Here is a 27,812-nt window from a genome sequence, read left to right on the forward strand (position 1 = left end):
CTCTTTGTTTTAACTTGGCAGCCATACAACAGCCACTTAGTTTACCAGAGGGAGAAATTACCACTATTGAAATTCACCGATCCAATCCATACATTCAATTAGGAATTAGCATTGTGGGTGGCAATGAGACGCCGCTGATTAACATTGTCATCCAGGAAGTCTATCGGGACGGGATCATCGCCAGAGATGGGAGACTCCTGGCTGGAGACCAGATTCTTCAGGTATCCGTTTGAGTGATTCTGTAAACTTGTGCTTTTTCATTCTTGTTCTTAGCTTAAAAGTCAGAAAATTCTGGTGTTGTGGAACCTGAATTATATAAAGGTTGGTTTTGATGTTTCTATGTGTAAACAGATTTGAATCTATCTCCTGTTTACCAATCTATGTGGTTTTTTTTTCCTCTATATTCTCATCAACCCCACCTGTGACTTGGACCACGGCTCACTCCCTTGCCTGGCCTGAGCTGCTGGAAGGATGTTTGTTCTAGGACCACCTTCACCCACAGGAGACTCTTTGACTCTCTGCTTTGATTCCAAGCCCCGTTTGCCTGTCCATCTCCTCCCTTCATGGCTGATTTATCCTTCTCCATTCAGATTGCTGGGATCTGAAGAAGTAAAACTGTGCTGTACTGATTGAATTTATACCATAAAATTTGAGTCTTTCACGGACTCCGTCATATATCCTCATTCTGTGTTCTGTGATCCCTGATACCACTCTTACTGTTTGCCCTTTCAGAAGATGATCTTTTAAGAATAAAATAAATATTTGAAAAAGAAGTAAAAGAATTAGGGTGGGACAAGCTGCTTTACTGGAGGATGTCTTGAGACCGAGGGGCTAGGGATGACAGAATGTTGTGTGGGACTAGCGTTTATAGAATACTGGCCTGAAATTTCACTGATACAAGTATGATGGTAGTTGAAGTTGAAAAGTGGGTAATTTCTACAAGGAGAGAGAAGAGGTAGAAGATACAGACAAGATAGAATGTCCTTTAGGAACCCAAGCACGAGGTTTTTTTTCCCTACTTGAATTGCTTGTTCGGTATTTCCCCCAGGATCTGCTAACATTAACACCTTATTTCCACATTGCCTGCCACCTTTCTAGGAGGAGCCTTCACTGCTCTGTAATTCAGCAGAATGTTCCAGCCATATCCCTGCCAGGTCGGTCTGTCTGTAGCCATGCTTTTCTTGCAATGATTCATCGCAAGTGTCAAGCCCAGACTGATCTAAGAGTTGAGATCCCCTGTGGTTTTTGTTTTTTTTTTTTTTTTTACACAAGCTGACTTCTAATCTTAGATCTAGCTTTTATTTGTGCTACTCCAGGTTGTTCATTTCTTGAGTATTGTAGGTGCTGAATTTGTTGCTGGAGATACATTCAAGAGCCAAATGCCATCTGTCCTCACAGAGCAGTCTACCAGGGTACCAGATGTAGTGATTTTTAACTTATTTCCACGTTCCAGCTTGAGCTCAATCTTTGCACCTCCAGCCAGTCTTGGCCATACCACTTCTTCCGTACTTGAGCTAATGACAGCAATTGTGCCTTTGTTGTCATCACTTGACATGCTGTCAATGTTGGCCATTTGTTTAAATGCTCTACCTGTGTAGGCCTGTGCTTCTGTGGTGGTTGCAGCCCCCAGTACTGGGGGTTTTGATACAGATTTCTCTCACAGTATGCTGAGTAAGTGCCCAGGAATTAGCTGAATCGATGGAACAGTGGATTTAGATGTACTGCCCTGTTTGGAATAGTCATCTCCTTTATTAAAACAAAGCTTGGAGCCTTTGGGATGTTTTAGGTCTTGAAAGGAAATCTCCAGAGCAGCTGGGATTGACCTTCCTAATAACTGATTCTTGGCTGTGGTTTCCATTCGCACTTACATATAGCTTCTCACCGTGTAGAATTCCTTACCGTAACACTCTTGTCCAAAACTCTTCCTTCTGAAATGTGGCTGAAACCAACCAAACGTTAGACAGTGTTTTGATTTTTGCTGAATACCAGGAGTAATGGGAATACAGGGAGCATCGCTAATTCAGGTTATATGACATGAGCTCTCTGATCCCATCAAAGCTGCCTTACTTTGGGTCATTACTTCACAGCTCCTGGCCTGTTCTGGGCCGAGTACGTCTTACAGTTGGTTTCCCAGACATCTTGACACTTTGTGGTGCTCAAAACCCAAAGGACTAAACACAGTCTTTTTACAGCCTGTCTAGTGTCTTTTCTTTCCTATGTCTGGCCTTTGTTAACTGTAATGTGTTTGTTTGTTTGTTTGTTTGTTTTGTGAGTTGTCTTTTCTGCCAGGAATGTGCTTTGACACTGTATATTGCCATTTTTATATATCTCTATCTGGTGGGTTTTTGTTTCCCCTAAATGTCTTTAAGCATAACTGAGATAAAAAAAAAAATCCTGGTTGGTTTGTTTGTTTTAACTACTATTTTGAAGCATTCTTTGGTAACATAATTGGATTTTTTATGCCTCAAATAAAATTTTGATTATTCAGAATTAAGAAGCTTCTGGTTCCTGGCTTCAGGTCAGCTGAGCTCTGATTGTGAACCAACTGATGGAACATATCTTTATTTAAAAATAAATAAATCTTTTAAAAATTTTTATTTATTTATTTGAAAGGCAGAGCTGCAAAGAAAAGTGAAGAGGCAGAGCTCTTCCATCTGCTGGTTCACTCCCCAAAATGGCCACAATGTCCAGAGCTAGTGCAGGCCAAAGCAAGGAGCCCAAAGCTTCATCCTGTTCTCTCACATGGGTGACAGGGACCAAAGCGTTAGGACTGTCTTCTGCCTTCCCAGGAACATTGCAAGGAGCTAGATTGGAAATGGAGCAGCCAGAGTTTGAACTGGCACCTACATGGGATACTGGCTTGCAAGTAACGACTTAACCTGATATGCCACAACACCACACTGACCTAGGTTTTTCTTTTTGATGGCCTTCTAGTTGGTCTTTAACTTGTATGTTGGAGTCTCTAAATAAAACCACTTCCTTTGTCCAAATATGGAAATGGACTTATTTGCATTTAAATGTAAATTCTTATAAAGAGTCCTGTCTGGGTTTTTTTTTTTTTCTATCTTAGTCCTTCAGTACCTTGAATAAACTGGATAATACAGTGAGCCAATTAAAAAACTCCCAAGACACACTAAGCTGATTAATTTGCAGACCAGAGAGCTGGCTGGCTTACGCTTTTATTTAAGCAAACCATGTATAGTAGCAGTATGTGGCACTGATTTTCTCACAGTAAAAACAAAACAACAAGAATAAAAAAAGGTACATAATTGAGTGCCTTTATCTAGAATGCCTCGAACCTTCCAAAAGTGCTTTTTCAGACTTTGAAGTTGGGTTGTTTGTTTGTTTTCAGATTTTGCAATAGACTTTATTGGCATCCATAACCTGCCAAAAGCCAGGACATTTTTGAGCATAATGTCTGTGCTCAGTTTTGGATTTTAAGAAATTTCATATTTTAAGATGAGGAATGTTCCCTGATATATGTGTGTATGTTTGTGTATACAGGCGTGCCTGTGCACACACGCTCTGTTCCATAGCCTGTTTGGAAAGGAGAATCCTAGGCCCTCAGGGCCTGGCTCTGCCACTCTTCAGAGAGATTCGTAGTCAGCCTTTGGAACAGTTCTGAAGAAAAAAAATAATAACTGCTGTTAGAAATCACATCAGTATCACTTATTAAAAGTGACGTAACTGGGGCTGTCGTGATGCAGTGAGTTAAGCTTCTGCCTGGAATGCTAGCATTCTCTAGGGTGTCCGTTCAAGTCCTGACTGCTCTACTGTTTACCCAGCTTGCTGCTCATGATCTTGGGAAAGCAGTGGTAAATATGCCATCCCTGCCACCCAAGTAGGAGACCCAGATGGAGTTCCAGGCTCCAGGTTCCTTGCTTTATCATGGCCTAGCACCAGCCATCTGGGGAGTGAAATAATGGGTAGAAAATTCTATGTGTTCGTCCCCCTCCCACCTTCTTCTTCCCTTCCCCCGCTTCTCTCCTTCCTTCCCTTCCTCCCTTTTTCCTTTCTTCTCTGTAACTGTGCCTTTCAAATAAATTATCATCTTTCTAAAAGTAATACATCTCTTAGAATATTATTAAGAATAGGTCTTTTCAATTTGATCAGGATCATCAGTAATTGAGGCATTTTTAATTTAGGAGAAAAAATAGTCATGTATTGATTATGTAGGCTAAATCAAACACATACTTAACCCAGAATTGTGATGGAGTTTATTGGTGTTATGCTTGCAAGGCCTAAATCATGTTCTTTTTGACCACTAACCTTTCTGAATTTTCCTAGCAGTCACCCGATCATCCCTTCCCATTTGTAGGTTATTTTCTAGAATACTTCACAAAGATATTACGGGGCTGCATGCTTGTTACAGATGGAAAATGTAACCTGTTGCTGTCTAGCCAGACATGTTGTAAATGTGTCTGACCCTAAGATGGGAAGATACAAGGCTAGAGATAGGTAGTGCTTAGCCAGATAGCCAGAGATGATGATTTTGACTAATGAATCCGTATCACCGCCATGATGTAGTGGGTGACTGCCAAATGTATGGAGGCTACGGACCTGGGAGCGTGTGTGTGAGAGAGAGAGAGACAGGAAGTGAGAGAGCTATGAATTTGATGACAATTTTGAAAGGTCAGGAGGCTGAACTCTCAGGAAAGAGAATACTTGCTGAACATGCATTTTAATGAAAAATACTTCAGGATTTTAGGTGATCACAAATGTCTAAGCTAGTTTCTTCCCATAATGGATGTTTGGAGAATCCCCATTTCCTCCTAGACCGATCGCAGTAAGGAACTGGGACAAAGGCAGAGAATCACCATGCCTCGAGGAACTAGATGAGTAATTGAAGCTGAGTATATTATTTCTCAGTGAAATTACATATCAATGGTCGGTCCTATTTCCAGGTTACAAAATGTAACAAAAAGTGCTGGATTATGCTTAATGTATAAATGTGTATTACATGTGTACGTTCAAGAATTGTGATGAAATTTTAATCATTTTTTTTAAATGGCTAAGTTGAGCTAAGGTTGTGTACCAAAATCATGCCGCTTTGTTTAAAATTCAGTTTACTTTCTGTTGCCTAAGTGTGTTCCACTTGGAAAGCCAGATTTGTAATCCAATGGAACTTGAATTTCTGTGACACTGGACCTGGTATTTCATTAACCCTGGGCCGTGTGGTGACCTTCATTGTCATCTAACTCCTAGGCAGCAGATCGGGGTACAGTTTCACAGACGAAGAAACAGTTAAGTTCTGGAATTTGCCTAAGGTTATCAGTTGGTAAACAGAATCAAGGACTCTGATTCAAGACTACCATTAGAGGTGTGATCCTGACTACCTCTTAGTTGAGACTAGTCATCGTGGTTAAATGTATTTAAAGTGTCTTTAGAATGGGTTTCTTTGTCAGAGCGCTGCTCCAGCATTTCCACAATGTTGCTTCCTTTGGCAACGAAACGTAAGCATTTCTACAAATGAGGAAAATGAAAGATTGTCACGCTCTGGTCGTCCTTCTTTTTTTAGGTCAACAACTATAACATCAGCAACGTGTCCCATAACTACGCCAGAGCCGTCCTCTCGCAGCCCTGCAGCACGCTGCAGCTCACCGTGCTGCGGGAGAGGCGCTTCGGCAGCCGGGCACACAGCCATTCCGATGGCACTTCTCCCCGGGAGGAGATCTTCCAGGTGGTTCTTCACAAACGGGACTCCGGGGAACAGCTCGGCATTAAACTGGTCCGAAGGACAGATGAGCCCGGCGTTTTTATCCTTGACCTGTTGGAAGGGGGCCTGGCCGCCCAGGACGGCAGGCTCAGCAGCAATGACCGAGTGTTGGCCATCAACGGGCATGACCTGAAGCATGGCACCCCGGAGCTCGCTGCCCAGATTATTCAGGTAGAGTCCAGCTGTTTAACCTTGAATGGCCACAGGAGCAGTATTTGTGTTTTCATTGTCAAATGCCGTCGGAACTCAGGAGGCACACAGTATTTCATTAGAAAGTCAGGCCTGACTACCTAGATTCTTCAGAACCCACATTACAGGTTCACTGTGGAGAACAGCCGCATCCCTGTGAACCTCCCGGACTGGCTGTGGGTGCTCCGGCTTTACCTTCATCTCGCACTTGATCTCTGTGCTCTGTCTAGGAAGCCAGACTTCACAGATAGTGGTGTCCACTTGAACAAGAAGGAAAGCAAGGTACAGAAGGGTTGTGCTGACCGTGGCTGTGACCTGGCTGGTCTTTTTTAAAACTCTTTTTCAAGGCCTATATAATCGTGGAAAAATAGTTAATATTAAAAATAACTCTTGTCTCTCTAGTGAATTGTGTTTTTAGTTTTTAGTTAAGGAATTCAAAGTGTTTAATTAACCACATAAAATGTGTCCTCCTGGCATCCCGGTGAGGTGGGCAAGGATAGTTATTAACTAGAGAAAAACATCGTTTTGAGGAGGAGCAGGAAAACACACGATTGGAAAGGCACCCTGAGGAGACCTACAGGCTCTGCAGCATGCCAGGGTGTGGGGTGAGACGGGCACCTTCTGTGGTGATAAGGATGCAGCCCAGAGGTGAAGAGGGCACAACCAAGCAAGCCCCAGTAGACTTGAGCATCAGGAATTAGAGCAGGCTGTTCATCACTAAAGGTGTGTTGACAGCACAGAATTAAGTAATAATGAATATTCAGACTGTGGTAAAGCCCAGGTCTCAAACTACCCAGCACCACTGCTCCCCCCACCCCACTTTTTTTTTTCTTTTTGCATTGCAAGGATATTCAAAAGATCCAGAAACTTGCTGCATAGATTTGAGGTTTAAGGAAACTTCCTTCAGATCAGAGGCCACACTGGGACCCATCCTTGTAGATTCTCAGATTCTTCCCTCGCTTGTAAGAATGTTGATGGGATGGGGAGGGAGGGAGGAAGGATTTGTTTGAGGAAATACAAGGGTTAAATGCATTTTGATGTAAGAAGCTAGATGAAGGGCTGGCACTGTGGTGTGTCAGGCTAGTCCTCTGCCTGCAGCCCCGGTGCCAGTTCATATCCCAGCTACGCTGCTTCTGATCCAGCTCCATGCTAATAGCCTGTTAAAATAGAGAATGGCTTAAATATTTAGGCCCCTACACCCACGTGGGAGACCCTGAGGAATCTCCCCTGGCTCCTGCCTTCAGATCAGCTCAGCTCTGGCCACTGTGGTCATTTGGGGGGATGAACAGTGGCTGCAAGGTCTCTCTGTTTCTCCTGCTAATTCTGCCTTTCTAATAAAAGTGCAATCTTTCAAGAAAAATGTTTGAAGTCACATCAGTAAAAGAAAGGTATCAGTTGACTGTAAACACTCGAGGGATCTACAAGAGCATGAGGAAAAATACCTATTATGAAAAAACGATTTATGGACTTAAGGAGTTTTTATAGCAGAAAAAAAAAAAGGTTACCTTGAAATTCCATTGTTTCACAAACTTCTATCTCTTTCTGTATGTTTCTCAAACAGTATCTAAATGCTCTAGTTTGTAACTATACATAGTCCTCACTAGATTTCTACCCAAAAGGTAGAAAATACTGACACACGCAAAATATCAGTATACACAAAATACATACAGTTAAGAAATATATTTTAAACTGTCCATGATAATATTTTGTATTTTGATTTATTACAAGTAGTTGCATCATATTTTTTCCTGTGATTTTCTTCAAATTCTGGAAAACTAAAGTTGTTTAAATTTTTTTCAAAAAGTTTAGTCATGTTTTTATACTATAAAAAGAATCACATAATCCATGTCTAAAAAGGAGAGAATTGAAGAAATATACAGAAAGAAAAGTATATTCATACTGAATATACCAACATAGCTACATTAATGTTTTCAATTATCATGTTTTGTGAGTATATCCACAGCTGTATAATCACATATTGAATCTTTGCTATGCTTAAAATCAAAAGGCTTAAATGCAAAATCAGTTTAAAGTTAGAATTTAAATGTCTGCTTCCATCAGATTCACAGTGTTGAAAGATCAAGCTTTTGCTTCTGCTCATATGAAGATTTTTCCCAAAAGTTAATGGATAAATGGAATTAAAAGGCAGGTTTATTTGGGGGGAAGAAAAATTTTGAAATCTATGCAAGTGAAGATATCTTCAACAGGATCATGGAAAATGCATATTATGAAAATCTTTGCACGTCCCAGCTGTAGGCAGCTGCCTAAGGTGCCTTGTTCTTAGGCGAGTGTTACACAGCTGGGAGAAAAGCAGCCAGTAACTGGCGGGCATTCTGGGCCTGATTAGTGCCAAATTTGTGTTCACTATACCAGTACCAGCTTAATAGCTTGTTCTTTTTTTGTGTTTAAAGATATGTGGGGAAGGCAGGGAATGCCAGGCTAGGACATGCCACCTTGGCCCCCAATCAGAGGAGGGTCTGGGGACGTATTGGAGTAGGGGCAACTGAGGGCATGTTTGACAGGGAAGGAATGGCTTCAGGAACTTCTATGGACGGGATCACTGTAATCCCAGGTAGGGAAGGGAGATGGAGTAATTGGACAGGTCTCCCTGCCCATGTGGGAGACCTGGGCTGGGCAAAAGAGCATCACCCACCATCCACTGGGATGTGCAAAAGCTGGGGCTGTTGGACACAGGCCACAATACCTGCCCATGTTGAAGCAGGCTATGGGACATGTCAGGCTGGGATGCAGCACCCACCAGAACACAAAGAACCAAATCTGGGGGCAGATTTTGTAGGGGACTTGTGGGCTCACCTCTGGGACCGTAGCACCTGCTGGTTTGAGGAAAGGTGGGGATGGTGAACAACTGAGCCAGGCTGGACTGCTGAACTCACCTAACACTCAAGGGAACCAGGGGTGGGCCAGGCTGCAACACCCACCAGCACATGGGATTGGGACTGAGGGCAGATCATGCCAAACAGGCGCATATGAGATCTGGAGCTAGGAGTGGGTCTGGCATGAGAACTGGGGGAATTCCCCAACTAGGCTGCAGCTCTTATGGGGGAAAACAAGAGCCTTGGCTGGGTTCCAGCAAGGGCAGGCAAAGCTTGCAGCATCCCCTGGCACACACAAGAGCCAGGGCTAATATACAACACCCACCAGCAAGAGCTGAGTCTGCAGACAGGCCATCCCAGGCTGAGTTGAAGCTACCTCCAGCACACACAAGATCCAGGGCTGGGAACAAGCCTGCTAGGGGAAGTTTGGAAACTTCCAAGCTAGGCTACAGCTCCCATTGGTGATTGTGAGAGCCAGGGCTGTGGGCAGACCAGGCTGGGCAAAGCTGCAGCACCCATGTGCATTTGTGTGGAATGGGTCTGGGTGCAGGCCAGACTGGGCTATGCTTCAGCACCTGCCAGCACCTTCAAGAACCATACTGGGTGTGGGACAAGCTGGGCTAGGCTGTAGCACCCACCAGGTCACATGAAAGCCAAATCTAGAGTGGGTCAGGCTGGACTAAGCTGTGGGCACCCAGCAGTGAGAGCCAGAATGGGTACAGGCCATTCAGTCTAAGCTGCAGTAGCCATTGGTGAGTATCAGGACTAGAGGCTGGCCATGTTAGGCTGGGCTGCTGTACCTGCTGGCATTTGCGAGACCCAGGCCTGATAGTGGGCCTGATAGGGGAACTTGGGGAACTCCCCTGCTTGACCACAACTCTCACTGGTGAGTTAAAAACAGGCCAGGCCCGGCTGGGCTGTCAACACCCATGGACATATGTGTGAGCTAGATCTAGGGCTAAATCAGATTGGGCCAGTCCACAGCACCCACTGCAAGAGTGAGAGACAGGATTTGGTGCAGGCCAGACCAGGCTGGACCACAGCACCCAGCTGTTCACCTGAGGGATGGGAGTGAGCAAAGCTGCGTTAGGCTGATGTACCCACTGGTGAATGCTGAGACTGGGAAAAAGCCGTTTCAGACTTGCTCATAGCACCTCTGACATGTGCAAGACCCAGGGCTTGGAGCCTTGGGAGTTCCCTTGCTGGGCCACTGCTTCTTCTGGTGAGCGTAAGAGTTGAGACTAGGGATGAGCCAGTCTGAGCAGGACCGTAACACCCATCAGCTGGCATTTGGGCTGGGCCTGGGAGCAGTTCAGGCTCGGCTAGGCTGCTGTACCAGTTGGCATGTGTCAGAACTGGATGCAAGTCATGTCAGACTGGACTGTAGTACTGCTTGGCAGGCACGAAATCTGGGGCCAGGAGCATGCCTAGTGGGGAAACTATAGGCACTCCCCTGCTAGTCAGCAACTGCCACTGGTGAGTGTGAGAGCCAGGACTAGGGGCTACCTAGAGAAACAACACCTGTCAACATACGTGTAGGCCAGGACTGAGGGCAGGTCAAGCCAAGTTAAACCGCAGCACCCATGGTGTGCACGAGAGCCAAGTGGAATGCAGGGTTGACTAGGCTAGAGGAGGAAGGCTGGATTGCGTTATTGGAAGTCACCCTGATTAAGCCGTGACATCTGTTGGTGTGCATGAAGACCAGAACCTGGCCAGGCAGAATTGAGGAGCCCAGAACTGACCAGGCAGCTGCATCCACTATTAATTGAGCAGTTCAGGTAACCAGCTGGATCTGACCCTGCATTGGCTGGCACACACAAGAATCAAATCTGAGGTCAACCCAAGCAAGGTTTCTTGGGGATTCCCAACTAAATTTTTGGACTCAAAACCTGGCCACAGGGAAAAATCACAATCTATGTGGTCCAACCTTGGAGTGCATGTATCAGGAGTGTGTAGTGGAGAGCATGCCCAGATGCACACAGGGGACATGACAGGCCAGCATGGGTTGTCAAGTTTCTTGTCAGGGGATAGAAAGCAGAACACGTTGGATAACTGACTGGAATATTTCATGGTTATAAGGTGATAGACAATAAAGAAGGTTATTCTGTATATTGAAATAAAATCCTAAATGGTACTTGTCCCCACTTAATCTGAAGCATCTGACATGTAAATGTGAGGACGTCTAATGTCCTGCCTGGGTCTGCCGCTTAGGTGAGGAACCTAGACTCTGCCAAGGCAGTCCCTGGGGTTTGAGCTGGGGGATTAGCACTACTCCAGGCCTTTTGGAGGACTGTTCGAAAAAATTGCACTTAGTAAAATGCTTCAGCAACATGTAGCTTTGAGGGCATTGAAAGTAGTGTTGTGTTTTTAACTGTAATTATAAAGGAGAACATTTTCTTTTTTTTAATTTATTTTTTATTGATTACATTGCATTATGTGACACAGTTTTATAGGCTCTGGAATTCCCCCCTTCCTTCCCTAAAACCCGCTCCCTCCCCATGGTGGATTCTTGTTGCATTACTACAGTTCAGATTCAGTTGAGATTCTTTCATTGCAAGCATCTACAAAGCATAGAGTCCAGCATCTCATCGTCCAGATAAGTTCAACAGTTTCTTGGGGAGACCGTCTCTGGTCTGAAGGTAGAGCCGACAGAGTATCATCCCAATCAATTAAAAGCCCCGGCATTACATCAGTAACAATTTATAACGTAATGGAATTAGTTGACATGGTATTGTGTAACCAGCATGTTAAAAGAGAGAGAGAGAATAAAAAAGAGTGCAAGTTCTGAACCACATCCTGTGACTTCTACATTGACATTACAATTACTAGTTTATATACAACTGGGTTCTATACACCTTAAAATGGCTATAGATTACTATTCAGCTGTCTCATGTCTATTTAATTTTAGTATTTAGCAGTTCATAGCGTTGAAGCATGATTTTGCAGAACCTGGCTGTTTTTCAGGTAGTCTAACTCTATAACTCTAACAAGACATGTGTCAACAGTTTAGGTGAACAGTTTTAGGAGGGGTGTGCAGAGAAATCTTCAATACCCTAGTGAGGAGTAACTAATCTTTGTGTCCCACCCAGTGAGTTATAAGTGCATCCCTCACTGCCCGTTTCCTGTTTCTAAGCTTTCCTTGTTGTTCTCTATCTATTCTAGGGGTATTTTTTGTTTGTTTGTTTATTTGTTAGTTTGTTTTGGGGGGCTTCTGGAGCGATCCTGATGGTCATTATGAGAGAGGGTGGGGACCCAAAATCGGCACCAGGCAAGAAGCAGAGAAAGCTCCTCTCCCTAGTCCCGATGGAAGTTTACTGTTTTGTTTCTGCGGACCGCTCAGTACTCCTGGCTGTCGTTCCGATGACCTTGGATCCTGCAAGGCAGGATGTGGGCTTCTTCCATCCCATGTGGGAGATCCAAATGGAGGTGGGTCACCTCAGAGTTCTCGGCCTCCGAAGGCACTCCAATTCCCTGTGCTCTTCTTGGCAGTTGGGATGTAGCCCTCGGAGCTCGTACTGCTAGTCCTTGGTGAGGATCTAGGAATCTTCAGGGTTGGGATACAAGCCTCCTCCTGTCTGCCTGCTCCACTCAAGGGGCCCCCCACTCTGTGCATATGACCTCCTGTTAAGAGGTTGTTGGGATTGCTGCTGATTCCCCCCATATGCCTTTGTAGTTTTGCTATTGTCTAATGCTGATTTGATTCTTGTTTATGAGTTACCAGTTATGATCCTGAAAGGTTATACTTCCCGTCTTCCTCACACCTTCTTGGGTGATGTAAGATTTCTCTGCTCTCCCTCCCCTAAAGGAGAACATTTTCAACGATCTTTATCAACTGTGGTATTTTGTCATAGGAATAACACAATTGAGAATTGTGACTGAAAGGACCAATAAATGAGATCTGTACTTTAAAAATGTAATAGATAAGAATGTATTTGTTTTCTGGAAATGTGCGTAACAGCCTTTTAAATCTAAAATGACACTCATGGCCCTTCTGTAATGATTTAACATGTAAGAATGCATGTTTGGGTCAGTGTTATCCACAAACTATAAAGGCGTCTTGTTGCACATAATTGTCTATGCCAGTGTTTGTACCTTAGACCTGTAGCAGGCAGACACGCCACTGCGGCTTCCATACCAGACAACATGGATTTCATTTCGGAAGTCACACCAGCATTTAGCCAAGTTTTGAAGGCTATTCCTTTCATTTTCTTTGCTTTGTTCTCTAATCTCACAAAGAAATACCAAGGCTCACCTTAAAGGGGCAGAGAAGTATTCAGAGATCATGGGGAGAGGAGAACCTGGGTAGTTTGCGGGAGGTGGGGGTCTGCGCTGGTCATTTTGAAAGTGGGGTTGCAGAGGACAGCCCCAGGTTTCAGCCTCAAGGATCGTAATGAAATGGTCACCCTTCCTCCCTTTGTACCGGGTGCCTGGCAGCCATAGGCCAGGCACCTTGGTTGAAAAGTGCATTGAAAATTACACTACCTAGAATCTTTAAAATGAAAAACCTCATTTCTGATGGGTGCTAATGTGTGTATGTGTGTGTGTTTTCTCCAGGCCAGTGGAGAGAGGGTCAATTTAACAATTGCTAGACAAGGGAAAGCCCAGCCTGGAAACCCTGTCCGAGAAGCAGCAAGCCACAGCGGCAGCAGCCAGCACCACTCCCAGTCGCTCTACCCCAGCAGACCAACCTCGCATAAGGTGAGAACGTTTTTGGTTGTTGTTTTGTTTTATTCCAGCCTCTGCGGATTGTTGCTACAAACTTCCAAAATTAAATAAAGGCTTTTTGTTGTATTGGTCAGAATTCAGTAAAGCTGTTTTTTTTGTTTGGAAAAAGACTTCAATCTAGGCTTTTAGACTGCTGGAAGAATTGAACTGAAAGCTATGTGGCCTGCCATCTCCGACAGCTGGCTGACAGCCTCCGTTTCATAGCCGTTAGAGGCAGTTTCTTGGTGGAAAGAGAGTCTCTCCAGGGGATGACAAGAAGTGTCTGATCATCCAGAAAAGTCTTCTGTTTAGTCCTACTCCAAAGTGAGGTTTAGCTTGGGTTTCTCATTGAAATGTGAACATCAGTTACACACATGATTGAAAACGCCTAATGAAGGCATAATCAACAAGTCTAAACTTAGCAGTTGGGCAAGTTGCCTACAGTAGCACAATTAAATATGTTAATACTAAAGATGAATCATAAATTTTGTAGGCATACCTTTTGTGTTGTAACATCGATTTTTTTTTTTTGTGCGGTAACATAGATCACTTAAAGTTTCCCTAGATTCAGCTGCTTTGTCACTGCCTCCTCAGAATCATACCTTGGTCAGTTTTATAATACGGTCCCAGGTCATTCATCTCTGAGGATTTGGCATGTCGTCTCACTTTCATTCCAGAAATCAAGAGAGAATGAATCTTTTGCATTCCTCATCCTGTAACCTCCCTTGATTTCTGTGAGTTCAACTCGGGGTAGGCCGGGAATTTTTCAGCAGTGATGTGATGCTCGCCTCGTTTTGTGAAAGTGTATCCTACCCTAAAGGCGAGCTTCCGAAGTCACTCTACTTAAGTAAGCCTGAATTGCCTGAACTTGAATCTGTTTAAAAAACTGTAGCAAGTTTCTTACGTGCTACTGCTGCCTTTTCACATTCAGTACAACAGCAGAGGGGACAATCGCCTCTGGAACCTGTGACCGGTCCTGGAAAAGCATGACTGAAAGACACAGCGTCTTGACCAAGCAAGTTCATCTGGTCCTGAGCTAAGCACAGACTTGTCCCTGCTCTTAGGCTCAGTTCCTACATTAAAGAAATGATAGCCACAGACATTGTTCTCATTTCTGAGCGGAACCCAAGACGTATGAGAGAAACCTGTAATTTTGTCTTCATCACGATGACTGTGAAAAAGGAAACAGAAGCTGTTGTTTTCAAATAGGTGTTACTTCATTTAACTATTTCTTGATTTACAAGAATGACAATATATGGTGGGATTTCGTCACTGAATCTTTCATATCCTTAAATTTAAGTACAATCTGTGTCAGTTTAAGACGTTTAAAAACTATTAATCATACCGATAATTCATGCATTGGCTCTGCTTATTTGTTTTGGACACATGTATTTTTCTGTTAACTTCTCTAATTCTTACTCTCCTTGATTTTAAGTGACAGTGTTTTAAATGACAGTGCTGAATTTATTCTCATTCTGGATCCTTTGCATACATGGGATGGAATGTGCTAATTTCGTTATTTACTCCTAATACATTGCATGTGCTATGTCAAATCCTGATTTAGAAAAACAAAGGTCTCTTAGGGCAGATTACCTCATATAACTCTGCAACAGCCTGTCCAGATCATAATCACTGCCAAAAATTGAGTTGCTCTGATGACGCTCAGTAACTGCTTGGATAAACTTTAAGATAGTGTTGAACCCTTAGGAGACGTGTGCTGAGTAGAATCTTGACGTTGGGCATGACTCCTGGAGGACAACCGCATACATTTCAGCCATGTAAGATAATAAAACATCTGCCATTGGTTGGTTAAGTAAATACCTGAAGGCTGCAGCTTGAGTAAATATACTCAAGGCTGAGTTTACCTGCATTGTCTTCATGGTAGAGTTAGGTTTGCCCAGTTTTAAAGGATACTAAGATAAATTCCATGCTTTTGGATAAGAGCTTGCCTGAACATGTTTGTAAGTTTTCTACTCATAACATTTTCTTAGGAATGCTATGTAACTATTACAAATATTTGCTTTGATGAAACTTCAAGAATATGTATATTCCAGAAAACCAAGACAGGCAGATAAGCCTGGAATTCTAGATCATAATTCAGAGATGTGGTAAATAACATTAGCAAAGTAGACATCAGCCCTTTAAAACAGTATTTAAAGGAAGTATTCTGATTTTATGGCTATAATTTGTATTTTCCATTTTTAATATTGTTACCTGCAACATTCTGTGAATAATAATAGTTTAAGATATAAACTTGCAGTGTTGCACTTAATGGGATGTGTGGGTGCGTGTGTACAATGTATGCACCTAGGAGATCACACTATGTACACATACAAAATCCTAACATGTAGTTTGCCTGCTTCAACTCCTGTGTTGCACATGACAAGCCCTAGTGTCAGATAATGGCAATTTAATGTTAATCTTGTATATGATCATCCTGTTACTGAATTCGAATCAAAATTATTTTTTTAAAACTCTCTTTTTCTTGATTCTAGGAACATGTCAGTCTAATTGGTGACAAATGTCCATAAACATGTATTGTCCCCGAAAGTGTTTGTCTGGTGGAAATCGATTCCCTTGTCATTAACTTTTTCTAAAAGTCCATATACTTCCTGTGTTTTTAGCTTTTCATGAAGGCTTGAAAGGTAGATTTGTACTTGGCTTCACAACTAAGCCCTTGTAATCCTGGTCAGCAAGAATTAAGGGTAGTGTTGTTTTCCAGCAATGAACAAAATCAACGCTTTACTCTGTAGACTTATTTGAAAGAATTAAGGAGAAACACAGAAGTAAAATTACTGCTTTGTCTTTAGACTCTTAGACGCATCGTTTACTTTATAGAATTGGTCATGTCTTGGCAGTCAGGACGGTTGTGTGGAGGACGTGTTCGTTTTGTGCTGACTCAGTCCTGTGTTTTTGCAGTGCCACAGGGCACCTAGAACTGTGTTTTGCTTTCAGTTCTAACTGAGGAATTCAAAGAATAATGGCTGTATAAGTGCCCCAGGAAGGGATGACTTTGGCTCGGTGACTAGGTTGCCTGTATCCCATCTTGTAGCACAAGACTCAAGACCTGATTCCGCCCCTGGCTTTAGCTTCCTGCTGATGTACACCCAGAAGTGGTGGCTTGAACACTTGGGAACCTGCCATGTGTGGGGGACTGGAACATGTTCCCAGCTTCAGCTCTTGGCCCAGCCTCAGTGCTTGCAGGCGTTTAGGGAGTGATCCAGTAGGTGCGACCTGGCTCATTCATATTTCTCTGTTCTTCTCAAGTAAGTTGGAAAAAAATGTTTAAAGCAGATAAATGCCATGTGAGTTTAAGGTGTCTTCACCTTTCCATTATTCATTATTCAGTAATTTTTTCCTTTCATGTTTCAGGATCTTACTCAATGTGTCACATGCCAAGAAAAACACATTACTGTTAAAAAGGAACCACACGAGTCCCTTGGAATGACAGTGGCTGGGGGCAGAGGGAGTAAGAGTGGCGAACTGCCCATCTTTGTAACCAGCGTACCACCGCATGGCTGCCTCGCACGAGATGGCAGAATCAAGAGAGGTAAGACAGATGTCAAGCCGTTTCACCACATCTTAAGTAAACTCAGACTTTTTAAAGAGGTTCTAATTTTTTTATTAGAATGAGTTTTATTCTATTAACCCCATTATGTGGAAGCATACAGTTTTTCTGTAAGGTTAGAAAAAGGCTCATGGTGGGCCCGGAGCGGTGCCCTAGCAGCTTAAGTCCTCACCTTGAACGCGCCAGAATCCCACATGGGCACTGGTTCTAATCCCGGCAGCTCCACTTCCCATCCAGCTTCCTGCTTGTGGCGTGGGAAAGCAGTTGAGGACAGCCCAAAGCCTTGGGACCCTGCACCCGCATGGGAGAAAAGGAAAAAACTCCTGGCTCCTGGCTTCGGATTGGTGCAGCACCGACCATTGTGGCCACTTGGGGAGTGAATCATCGGATGAAAGATCTGTCTCTCCTCCTCTCTGTAATCTGACTTTGCAATAAAAATAAATCTTTTAAAAAAATAAAAAAAGAAAAAGGCTCATGGCAAGAGAACATTGCCAAACCTTGGGGTGGTTGGTACAGAATGTTCTAACAGTTACTCAGACACCTGGGTTATTTTACCGTGGGGAAGGTCCTCTGAGGCTGACGCCATAGCACAGTAGGCTAAGCCTCCAGCTCCAGTAGCACCATTCTAAATGGCTACTGGTTTGACTCCCAGCTGCTCTACTTCCAATCAGCTCCCTGCTTATGGCCTGGGAATGCATTGGAGGATACCTCCACGTGGGACACCTGGAAGAAGCTCCTGGTTCCTGGCTTCAGATCAGCTCCACCTGTTGTGTCCATTTGGGGAGTGAACAAACTGATAAAAGACTTCTCTCTGTCTCTCCTTCTCTCTCTGTAAATTTGCCTTTCAGATAAAAATAAGTCATTAAAAGAAATACTGTAAGAGACTTAATGCTTCTGATCCATCATGTTCACATATGAAGACAAAGCTAAGTCTCAAAAGTTACTCTTCTAGAATGAAACCATAGGGCCCAGTGCATTGGCTCAGTTAGCTAGATCCTCACCTTGCAAGCACCAGGAATCCATATGGGCACTGGTTCATGTCCCAGCTGCTCTGCTTCCCATCCAGTTCCCTGCTTATGCCTGGGAAAGCAGTGGAAAATAGCCCAAAGCCTTGAGATCCTGCACCTGCCTGGGAGACCCTGGCTTCAGATTGGCTCAACTCCAGCCATTGCAGCCATTTGGGGAGTCAAGCAGCAGATGGAAGATCTTTGCCTCTCCTTCTTTCCATAAATCTGATTTGCCTTTCCAATAAAAACAAATAAATAAATCTTTAAGTAAAAGAAAGAAAAGAATGAAGCCATATCACCCAACAATGTTACTCCTAGGAAGATGCAAACATAGGTCTGTGTGAAAAGCTACCGAGGGCAGCATTGTGACGTAGCAGGTAAGGCCATCCCTGTGACGCTAGCATCACGTATGAGTACTGATCTGAGTCCTGGCTGCTCCATTTCTGATGCCTATTGGTGGCCTTGGAAAAGCAGCAGAAGATGACCCAAGTGCTTAGGTGTCTGTCTCCCACCTAGGCAACTCTGGAAAAAAAAAAAAAAAAACCCTGGCTTCAGCCTAGCCCAGTGCTAGCAGCTGTGGCCATCTGGGGAATGAACCAACAAATGGAAGATTCTCTCTCTTTTCCCATCCCCCCTTCCTTCCTCCTTCTCGCGCTCTCTGCCTCTCCCTTTCTCTGTAACTCTAATTTTCAAATAAGTAAATAAATCTTAAGAAGCAAAACAAAACTTGTACACCAGTATTCATAGCAAGCAGCATTATTCACAATAGCCAGAAAATGGAAACAGCCCAGCTTCCTGTCAGCAGATGAGTGGGCTGACAAAACACAGTGATTCACTGTGGGACTGCCCCTACAGGTTAGCAGACTGTAGGAAGGCCTCGCCTGGAGCCTGGCCAGTGCCGCCGCCATGCTGCTGGGCTGCTCGCCCTCCAGAACTCTAGTCACGTAAACTTGGTGTTCTTTGAAAGTGAGCTGTTCTCAGGTGTTTCACTGCAGCACCAGACAGCGGACTAATAGGCTCGTGTATGTACTTACCCAGTACAGAATTTGGATTCGTTTCATTTCCTTGTTTTATCATGGTTTTTCAAGCTTTTTTGAAATGAGAGTGTTTTGCTTTCTCAGCCTGAACACAAATAGGTGGTAAGTTGGAAAGAGGGGGATTCTCTGTGAACTACAATAGCTGCAAAATGTCTGCTTCCAGAAAACTAGTATTTCTTCCTTCTTGGCCTTCCATATAATCCTTGCTGCCCTTGTTTTATTATATTGCTTGGCACTTATTGCTTCCTCAGGCAAGGGCAGATATCTAAATCGCGGGTTTCATTTCTCTGTGTGAGCCCTAAACATCTTCTCTGCACATACTTGTATTCTGGCATGTTTGCCCCGAGTATACCACTAGAGAAATATACAATAGAATATATTAAAAATGCACGTCTTGAAGCAAAAGACCAATTCATTGTTGGATTGGAAAGAACTTCAGAAGTCTCCACAGCTAGCTCAAATGAGAGAAATGAGCAATATATACACCTAAGCTCGGGCGAGGGCTTGCAGTCCCCATTCCACTCTTTTCTTACGCGTTATGACATCATTATAAACTTGTGAATTGATCCAGAATGTTTTCCATGAATTGGATTTATCCTCAGCATGATGCAATTTACAAAGAATTCTTGTTAGACTACTCCTTTGTTTGTCTCAGTTACTGGAACTGACCTTTCTGGGTGAGCATCTCAGCCACAGGCTCACAGGGAGGCCACCGTGTGGCAGCTCAGCTCACGTCCTTGCTTTTTCGTCTAAAAATAGGTGACATACTGCTGAACATCAACGGCATCGACCTGACCAACCTGACTCACAGTGAGGCTGTGGCGATGCTCAAGGCCAGTGCTGCCTCCCCTGCTGTGGTCCTGAAGGCACTGGAGGTCCAGGTGGTGGAGGATGCGGCCCAGACCCTGGAAGAGCAGCCCAGCACCGTCAATGAGAATGAGTACGATGCCAGCTGGTCCCCGTCCTGGGTCATGTGGCTTGGCCTCCCAAGGTACTCCCAGCCTTTTTGTTGTATCACGGAATAATCTCAGTCATGCTTCCAAGACTTAACCTGTTAGAAGCAGAAAGGCTCAGGTTTGCTAAAAGTAGTCATATCACGTGACAAGAGGAAGGAGTCCTTCAGGTGTTGGATTTAATGAAAATGAAGCTTCAAAGACATTAGTGTATAGAAATGAGTGAAGTTAAGTCTTTCCCTTCCTGGGAAGGACACGGTGGGCACAGTGATGAGGTTGAATGCTCCTGTTTTGCCTGCTCAGAAAAGCTGCTGTTTATTGGCACTCATTTTAAAATATACTTAGACTCCATGGACATTTCTCACCGGAAAAACAAGGCTGGCATGGACCTTTCTGAAAACTCTTCCAAATTCCCCTTAAAATGTTTTTGCTGGGCATATGAAGCCAAACCACTGGTGTTTGAGAGCAGCTGCTCCACCATGATGAGGTGTTCCCCGCTGTACCCACACTGTGCAGCTCCTTAACCCTGGGGTCTCAGGATCAGGTGGGGCCTCCAGCCGCCTCCCAGGGCACCCGCCCTTCCCTCGCTAGAGGGATGTTGCAGGAATTCGTATTGAGACAGGAAGCATAAATGTTACACTTACTAGTTCATTCCAGATCAGGTCAGATTCTTCCTGTAAATAGAAATCACAAATCTGGCTTGTGAACTTTGAACTCTTAGCCAACTAGTACTGGTTGCCTTAAAGTTTAAAAATTAATTAATTAAAGAAGGCATCGTTTTCTGAACCATCTTGTTTGCTTGGAATGAATTTAAAATAAGCACTAGCATTTGTGTAGCCCATTATGGCTTCCCAAGTCCTTTCCCCATGAAGAGTCACAGAGAAAAAGCAAGGATCTGATTGGATTTCACTTGGATTTGCTGATTTGCTCTCTCAGTTACAAGGAGCGAGTGTTCGGCCTTTGTGGCGGAGGATACCTGCGTTGCAGATCCTCGTGCTTTCTGGCCCTATCTCCTGATTCCAGCTTCCTGCTAACGTAGACCACAGGAGGCAGCAGTGATGGCCCAAGTCTTTGGGTTCCTACGCTCACACAGGGCAGCCGGGCTGAGTGTTCACCTCCCTAGAGCTCTTTCCTGCCAGGCACCTGGGAAATAAGACCAGGCTAGAACCTGTGGTGGATTATATTTCACTTTGCAGACTCAGCTTTGTTAAGTGCCCTTTTAATGCACTCAAAACAGGAAACCTTGCCTTCAATGCCCACCAATTTCACCTATATTGAAAGTTGGGTTTTTTTGTTTGTTTGTTTTGTTTTTGTCTATGTCATCTAGGTGATGGTTTTGGTTTTTGATTTTCTACTTGCTGCCTGTTCCCAAATTGGTACAGTTGTGAGAGCATGATTAGATTCTGCTTCTCGGTCGGCATCCTCTGACACAGTAGCTTGGGCAACATCTCCGTGTCCACGATGTGAAGAGGAAAGGAAGACAAAATGTATTTTGTTACTATTTTGGGGGTTCCCTGTTTTGACTGTTAGATCTCCCCTTAAAGCAAAAGCATTGCAGGTGAGACAGGAAAGAGCAATAATTAACTCTTCATCTGCACTTAACGTGGGCCCTAGAGTGTGCCCTCCACAAGGGTGAACTCCACCCCGCGTCCTGGAGGCCACAGCTCTGATCATTGGCTCCTTTCATGAGAGTGCCAAGGCCAGCAGTCCCAGATTCCTTTCCTACCACTGTATATTAGAATGTAGTGGACAAACACACGCACATAACCTTTGTCCAGACTTCTGAGGCGTCATTTGCAACCAGGTTGACGTCAGCTCCACCGCAGGTGTGCCGGCCGGTATTTTCACCTGGGAAGCCTGAGGAGAGTTGGAGAAACGCAGGCCTACCTAGGACTACGTGTGTGTCACAAAGGGGACTGTCAGAACGGTGCCTCCAGAGAGGGAGATAATACAGGCCAGCCCTTGTGCCTTCCTCCCAAGGTGATGACAAAGGTGATGCAGCTGTAAGAACCTCCATGTTCATTTCTCTGCGTGTGTGTGTGTGTGTGTGTGTGTGTGTGCAGTGCCCTTCACAGCTGCCACGACATCGTCTTACGGAGAAGCTACTTGGGAAGCTGGGGCTTCAGTATCGTCGGAGGCTATGAAGAGAACCACACCAACCAGCCTTTCTTCATTAAAACCATTGTCTTGGGGACACCTGCCTACTATGATGGAAGACTGAAGTAAGTATTGCGCAGGTTAATGACAGAGTGGGGTTGCATGTGCTGGACATAAGGCCCAAACGCAGCCCTGGTATCAGTTTTTATAGATAAAGTGTTACTGTGGCACAGACGTACTCCTGTGTTTGTGGCTCATCAGTGCTAGCGTCTGCCTACTGGCTGTAGAGTTTGAATCCTGGTGACAGAGTCCATGCAGTGGGCAGAGCCAGAAACATTGACCACCTGACCCTTACCTTAACAACAGAAGCCTGCCAGCCCCTGCTCTAAACTGAAGCTTTTGCCTCTTCCAGCTTGTCGATGGTAGCCTAGTTTCTCTCATCTGCTGGTGGGGACCCAAGGCTGAGTCCTCTGGCAGGGCGCACGCTGCCATGGCAGCCAGCTTGACTCAGGTGTGGTCCTATCATCAGATGACTCTGCTTTATGTCCCTGCAGCATGCTGCTCTTTGCCTGGCAGGGTGTTTCTGCCAGCCCCGTGTGGGAGGGCACCTGTGCCATGTATTGTTTCATCCTCGGCAAGCTACGACCAGGCCTTGCCTTGCTCAGAGTAAGATCTCAGTAAATCCTGGATGGCCTAGTGCACAGCAGCTTCCAGAATGCCAGCATTTAGTGCTGTGTGTGCGTTATTTAATCTTCCTAGCAACAGTCCCGTGAGGTTAGTGTCATTACTATTCCTGCTTTATAAATGAGGGAACTGAGGCTTGCCCAGGATCAAGTAGCTCAGAGTGGCTGGCTGGCATGCAGACTAGGATGTCTGGCTCCAGCGTGTGGCCTCCAGTCTCCACTAACTGCCGTCCCTAGGGCACAAAGTGCCAGCCACGGTCGCTTTCCTATTTCAAAGCTGTGGCAGTGAGAGAAGAAAGAGACAGTGCCATGAAAATACCACCACCCAAGGAAGAAGCTGGCTGAAGGTTCTCTCTGCCTCCTCCTTGAGGGAAGCAGCAGCTGCTAAGAGGGAGATACTGACACAGTGGACGGAGCCTGCACAAGTTCAGTGTTAACTGTCCTCCCAAAGAGACCTTGTGACCCTGACCCGTGAATGTGGAGCAGTGAGCTCCAGGTCGCTCTCCACGGATAAAGGTGAAGTGTGTGCTGTCTGCGGAGAGGAGAGGGAGCCTGAGCTAATCTTCCTGTTAGCTACGCCACTCTGCCAGGCCTCGATTAGTTTGTCACTTACATCCCACCTGCTTCCAGAAAAAAATTAAAGTGGATAACATTGAAATAGCACATTGGTTTATGCTACAAAGCAGAGAGCAGAAACCCGAAGGCTAAACGCTTAGATCATTCCACTTACAAGACTAGAATGATCCCCGGATTCATCATCCATTTGTGGTCATTCTGCTCATAGAGCTGAGAGTTTTAATAGAAAGAGGAAGTACAAGCCTTTATTTAGCGTTCACATGTGTGAACTCTAAGACCAAACGGTAGGAACAAAACAGTAGCCAATTTCCTTCAAGTGCATTATTAGTGGTATTCTTGTTATTTAAAAAGAGGGAAAATATTCTGCATATCCTTAAAATTCACCTGCCAGTTATGGGAGTGGATGGCCCAGGGGCTCCAGTCAGCTGGCAGAGGGAAGGTAGCCCAGGCATCAGAGTCATCCCATATGTTCCTCAGAGTAGATAATACAGCCTAATCGGGGGCAGTTAATTCCAATCTCAATTGGGATAATGTTTTTAATACCATGAAAATGGTAACATTCTCTTTCTGTCTTTGTCCAGATGCGGAGACATGATTGTGGCCGTGAATGGCCTGTCCACCGTGGGCATGAGTCACTCTGCACTGGTGCCCATGCTGAAGGAGCAAAGGAACAAAGTCACCCTCACAGTCATTTGCTGGCCTGGCAGCCTTGTGTAAATTTTTGAAATTGATTATCAGTCATGCATCTTCCTTTTTTGAGGTCTTTGAAAGAAAATCGTTTGATTTCGTTGTTTTTCTGATTTGGAGCTATTGGGGGAACAGCTGGTATACACGGGGCCAAAACTCACCATGATGGTCCACCTGTTAGTGTTGAAATTGTTTCTCTTAGCTTGGAAGCATTGTCTCCAACTAACCCCTGGTGAGTTTATATTTTTGAAATTCAGACGTTCCGCTGTCAAAGTGTTACAGTAGTGAATGAAGCCCACTGTAACTGTGACCCGGCCAGCTGACGAAAGGACTTCTGGGGGCTCTGTTTTCAGTACTGAATCGTACAAGTTACGGATCCCAGGACAATTATCAGCAAAGCCAGTAATAGCAGCCAGCAGCTGTCGCTGGTCCCAGCCAATGCCACGATCACATACATTTGAAATCTGCTGATAAGTTTCCACCATTTTTCATGTGCCAACATTTCAAAACTTGATCCTGTTTATAAGTTTTCTAATATGTGTTATTTCTACTTTAATCTCTCAGTACTCATAGATAATGAAGACATAAATCTGATACCATTAAAGAGACTTTTTTAAAAAAAATAGTGAGCTATTATTAGAGTAGTATGGAATAAAATATAATGTTATCCAATGACAAAGGAATTTAGAGGGTAATTATAGTTTAGTGCTAGAGATGTTGAAAAGCTGTGTTTACTTGAATAGTCCAAAAGCATTAAGGATTTACTTCCAAAGGAATGTTTTGCTATGTAGGACAAGTTTGAAGCAGTTTTTGCAAAAAGTCATTTCTAGAGTTTGTACTATACTTACCAACGGTCTTGGCTGGACATGTTTTTGTGATTTATGCAGTTAAACTAGATGATGAATCCAAAACCTTACTGCTGTTAAATATACAAACATATATCGCAGCTAAGTAGAAAGGAGAGATTTTAATTTAATTCAGATAAGAATATTCGTTCTTGTACCTTAGAGACCCTTACATTTCCTGTTGTTCCTTAGGAACCTAATCGTTTTAAGTAAGATACGAAGAAGTTCTGCTTTTTTTTTTTTTAATCTGCAATTACAGGTTTTAGATGTTAATATCTTTGAATCAGCTATTGGTCACTAGGTTATTTCATATTTTTTGAAATGTTTTTGAAGTGCTTTTGAAATTCTGACTAGCCCATTTTGTCTGTCCTTCATTTGTTACGGTTGTCCTTCGGAAAACACGTGAAGAAGTCAATAAGAGAAGAATGTTTTTACCTTACTAATAATCATGCATACTTGAAAAGTGACATTTAGACGCCGAGTTCAGAACCTGAGCTAATGTGCAGGTGACCTCCGTGCTGAATGGTGTTGATCGTCGGCGAATGTGTCTCGGAGTGCTACTGCGTGTCATGAAGCGCGTACACTTTATCTGCAAACTTAGCAAGTAGAATTGCCGGGGTTAACGGATAATTCCAGTTGGTTTTATAATTTTTTAAAAATCCTATCTCTTTGGAATAAATAGTGACAATCATTGCTGCCCGCTTTGGTCCCTGAGATGCGCTGTCAGGAGGGCTTGTGACCAAGGTCTGGTGGCACGCCCCACACGGTGGGTTCCTGTCACTCATTATTGGCAATTTAATAGTGAAGTGCTCTGAACTTATAATTTGCCTGGAACAAGTTTTCTTCCTGCTCTCCAAACAGAATTTTGTAACGAATTTTGCTATCTTCTTAAACACCAGTTTTTAACAACGGATAATAGAGAGGGGTTGTCTGTCCATCAGCAAATATCATAACTGCTGGATATAGATGTGTAAGTATCTGCTAAATACTTACATTGAGTCAGAGGGTGTAGTGTATTGAAAGAAGAAATGTCTTCCATTTTTGGTAGTTCGTGGAAATTCGAGATGAGCCAAAGTGTCTAAGATTTTATGGCGGAAGACAGCAGCTTTTGGTCACAGTGATATTTGGTGCTGGCAGCTTGTTCATAATTTGTTGTTACTACGGAAGTATTTTGGATTGTCCTCAGTTACATCCTTATAGTTAAACAGCTTGATTTGCTCTGTGCCTTCTGTCTAAATTATTGAGGATTTTTCAGATGTGTTTGAATACTGATGTGATCATCATCGAGGATGGAAATAAAAGTCATCCTTTCTGTACTAGTGGCCTGATCTGTCTTCTCAGGAAACGGTAGCGTGAACTCCACTGGTGATCCTCAGGGTCACAGGCCCACCCAGAGCAGCTGCACCGACACACGTGACTGACCAACAAGGTACCTGTAGACCGGCACTGGCCAATGTGCACATGGCTTCTGGGCACCTGAGAAGCAGCCAGAGCTCACGGTTGGATCCATTGGGTTCCACAAGAGCCACCGTTGACATTTTCGTGTTTTTCTGATGTCGTTCTAAAGTGCTTCTTCGTAATGCCCAACCGCGTCTTTTGTAATTCAGAGCGTCTTGTTTATCCAGATCTGCTGACGAGGCCGACCACGGAGATGACCCCAGCACAACACACAGCTGCCCTGCCCGGACTAGCAGGTCGTGAACGGATATGGTTCTTCTCAGGTCTCTTTGCTCTGCTGGCTGAAGGGAGGGTTTGAGCTCCTCGGGTTTCTTATTAGAAAACTCTGCCATGTTGCAGTGTAAATCCATTCCATCTAGCAACTCTACCAATTATTTCTATAACAACAAAAGCTTCGGAAGGCAAGTTGTGCATGGAAATTCAGTCCCTAATAGCTCTAAAGTGCGTTAAGTAAGGGGTTAAAACTTTAATCACAAACAGCACTTGGACACTCGTTACATCCCATGATTGGCAGCAGGCATGCCCTCTGCCAGGGAAGGCAGCTCTGCCCATGTTGGGGTGATGGGAGAGGCACTGGAAGGTTTATCTGCCTGAGTTCTTGCTCGAACACTCACCTGCAGATACCACAGGGAAGATGGGCCGTTTGGCCAGTGAGCAGTTGTAGCAGTGCTCGTTCACCATGTCCCTTCAAAAGCTTTCCGTTTGCAGCTGAGTTCAGCCAACCACAGCCCCATTCCCAGAGTCCCAAGAGGCTTACCAACTCAGTCAAGTTAGAAACGGCTGTTGCTTAGACTCTGGTAGAACACAAGCAGCCATTTTCCAACATCCAGGCTAGAAGGGTGGGCCAACTTGTTAAAGACTTTACTAGCCTTTGCATGGATTTTATTGAAAGTTTAAATAGTTCTGTGACCTCTGAAACCAGTCTGAGGCTGTGCTGGGTCATAGACTCATGGCTGAGCCAGTCCCACCAGCAGGCTGCGCAGGGAACAGCACACAGTAGTGGTTTGGTAAATTTGCCCTTTCCTGTTCCACTTCCTTCCCTGGAGCTCAGGCCCTCAGGGTTTGGTCTCATCCCTGCCAGGCCTGACACTTGCAGGCCTGGACCAGCATCCTCAGGGCCCAGCCTGGGCACCTGTGGAGAACTGGGAGGCAGCGGATGCTCCTGACAGCAAAACTCGCTGAAAACAAAATTAATGTAAGTTTAAGGAAAGTACATTTCCAAGAGTTGGTTGTCCTTGTGTCATCAAATTTCCCACACCCAATAGAGTCACTTCTCCCCCATAGATGCAAGGTATAGAGTAATGACATTGGAAATGCCTTAACACTCATTGAGTGTAGGCATCACTGTGATATGGGCATCTCTTAAATGCTTCACATGACAGGGACCTCACTACCTCATTCCATACTTTTTCTTCTGTTGGGCATGTGTGTTATAAGTGATTGCGTATTTGGTTGTTT

At 44.3% G+C, this 27,812-nt stretch overlaps 1 protein-coding gene across 1 annotated transcript in view; it reads left to right on the top strand.

Moving 5' to 3' along the window:
• LNX2 (ligand of numb-protein X 2) overlaps window positions 1-26,212 on the top strand; it is an 87,408-nt gene extending 61,196 nt beyond the window's left edge. The window contains exons 4-10 of the mRNA XM_040979856.1: window positions 22-221; window positions 5,519-5,887; window positions 13,294-13,437; window positions 16,816-16,993; window positions 19,815-20,046; window positions 22,072-22,230; window positions 23,946-26,212. Coding sequence (XP_040835790.1) covers window positions 22-221; window positions 5,519-5,887; window positions 13,294-13,437; window positions 16,816-16,993; window positions 19,815-20,046; window positions 22,072-22,230; window positions 23,946-24,081 — 1,418 coding nt within the window. The 3' untranslated portion in view covers window positions 24,082-26,212. The remainder of the gene's footprint in view (window positions 1-21; window positions 222-5,518; window positions 5,888-13,293; window positions 13,438-16,815; window positions 16,994-19,814; window positions 20,047-22,071; window positions 22,231-23,945) is intronic.
• The last annotated feature ends 1,600 nt before the right edge of the window (window positions 26,213-27,812 follow it).

This window comes from Ochotona curzoniae, unplaced genomic scaffold (assembly GCF_017591425.1).
Source record: "Ochotona curzoniae isolate NIBS_2020 unplaced genomic scaffold, NIBS_Ocur_1.0 contig_3332, whole genome shotgun sequence".
Classification (NCBI taxonomy): Eukaryota; Metazoa; Chordata; class Mammalia; order Lagomorpha; family Ochotonidae; genus Ochotona; species Ochotona curzoniae.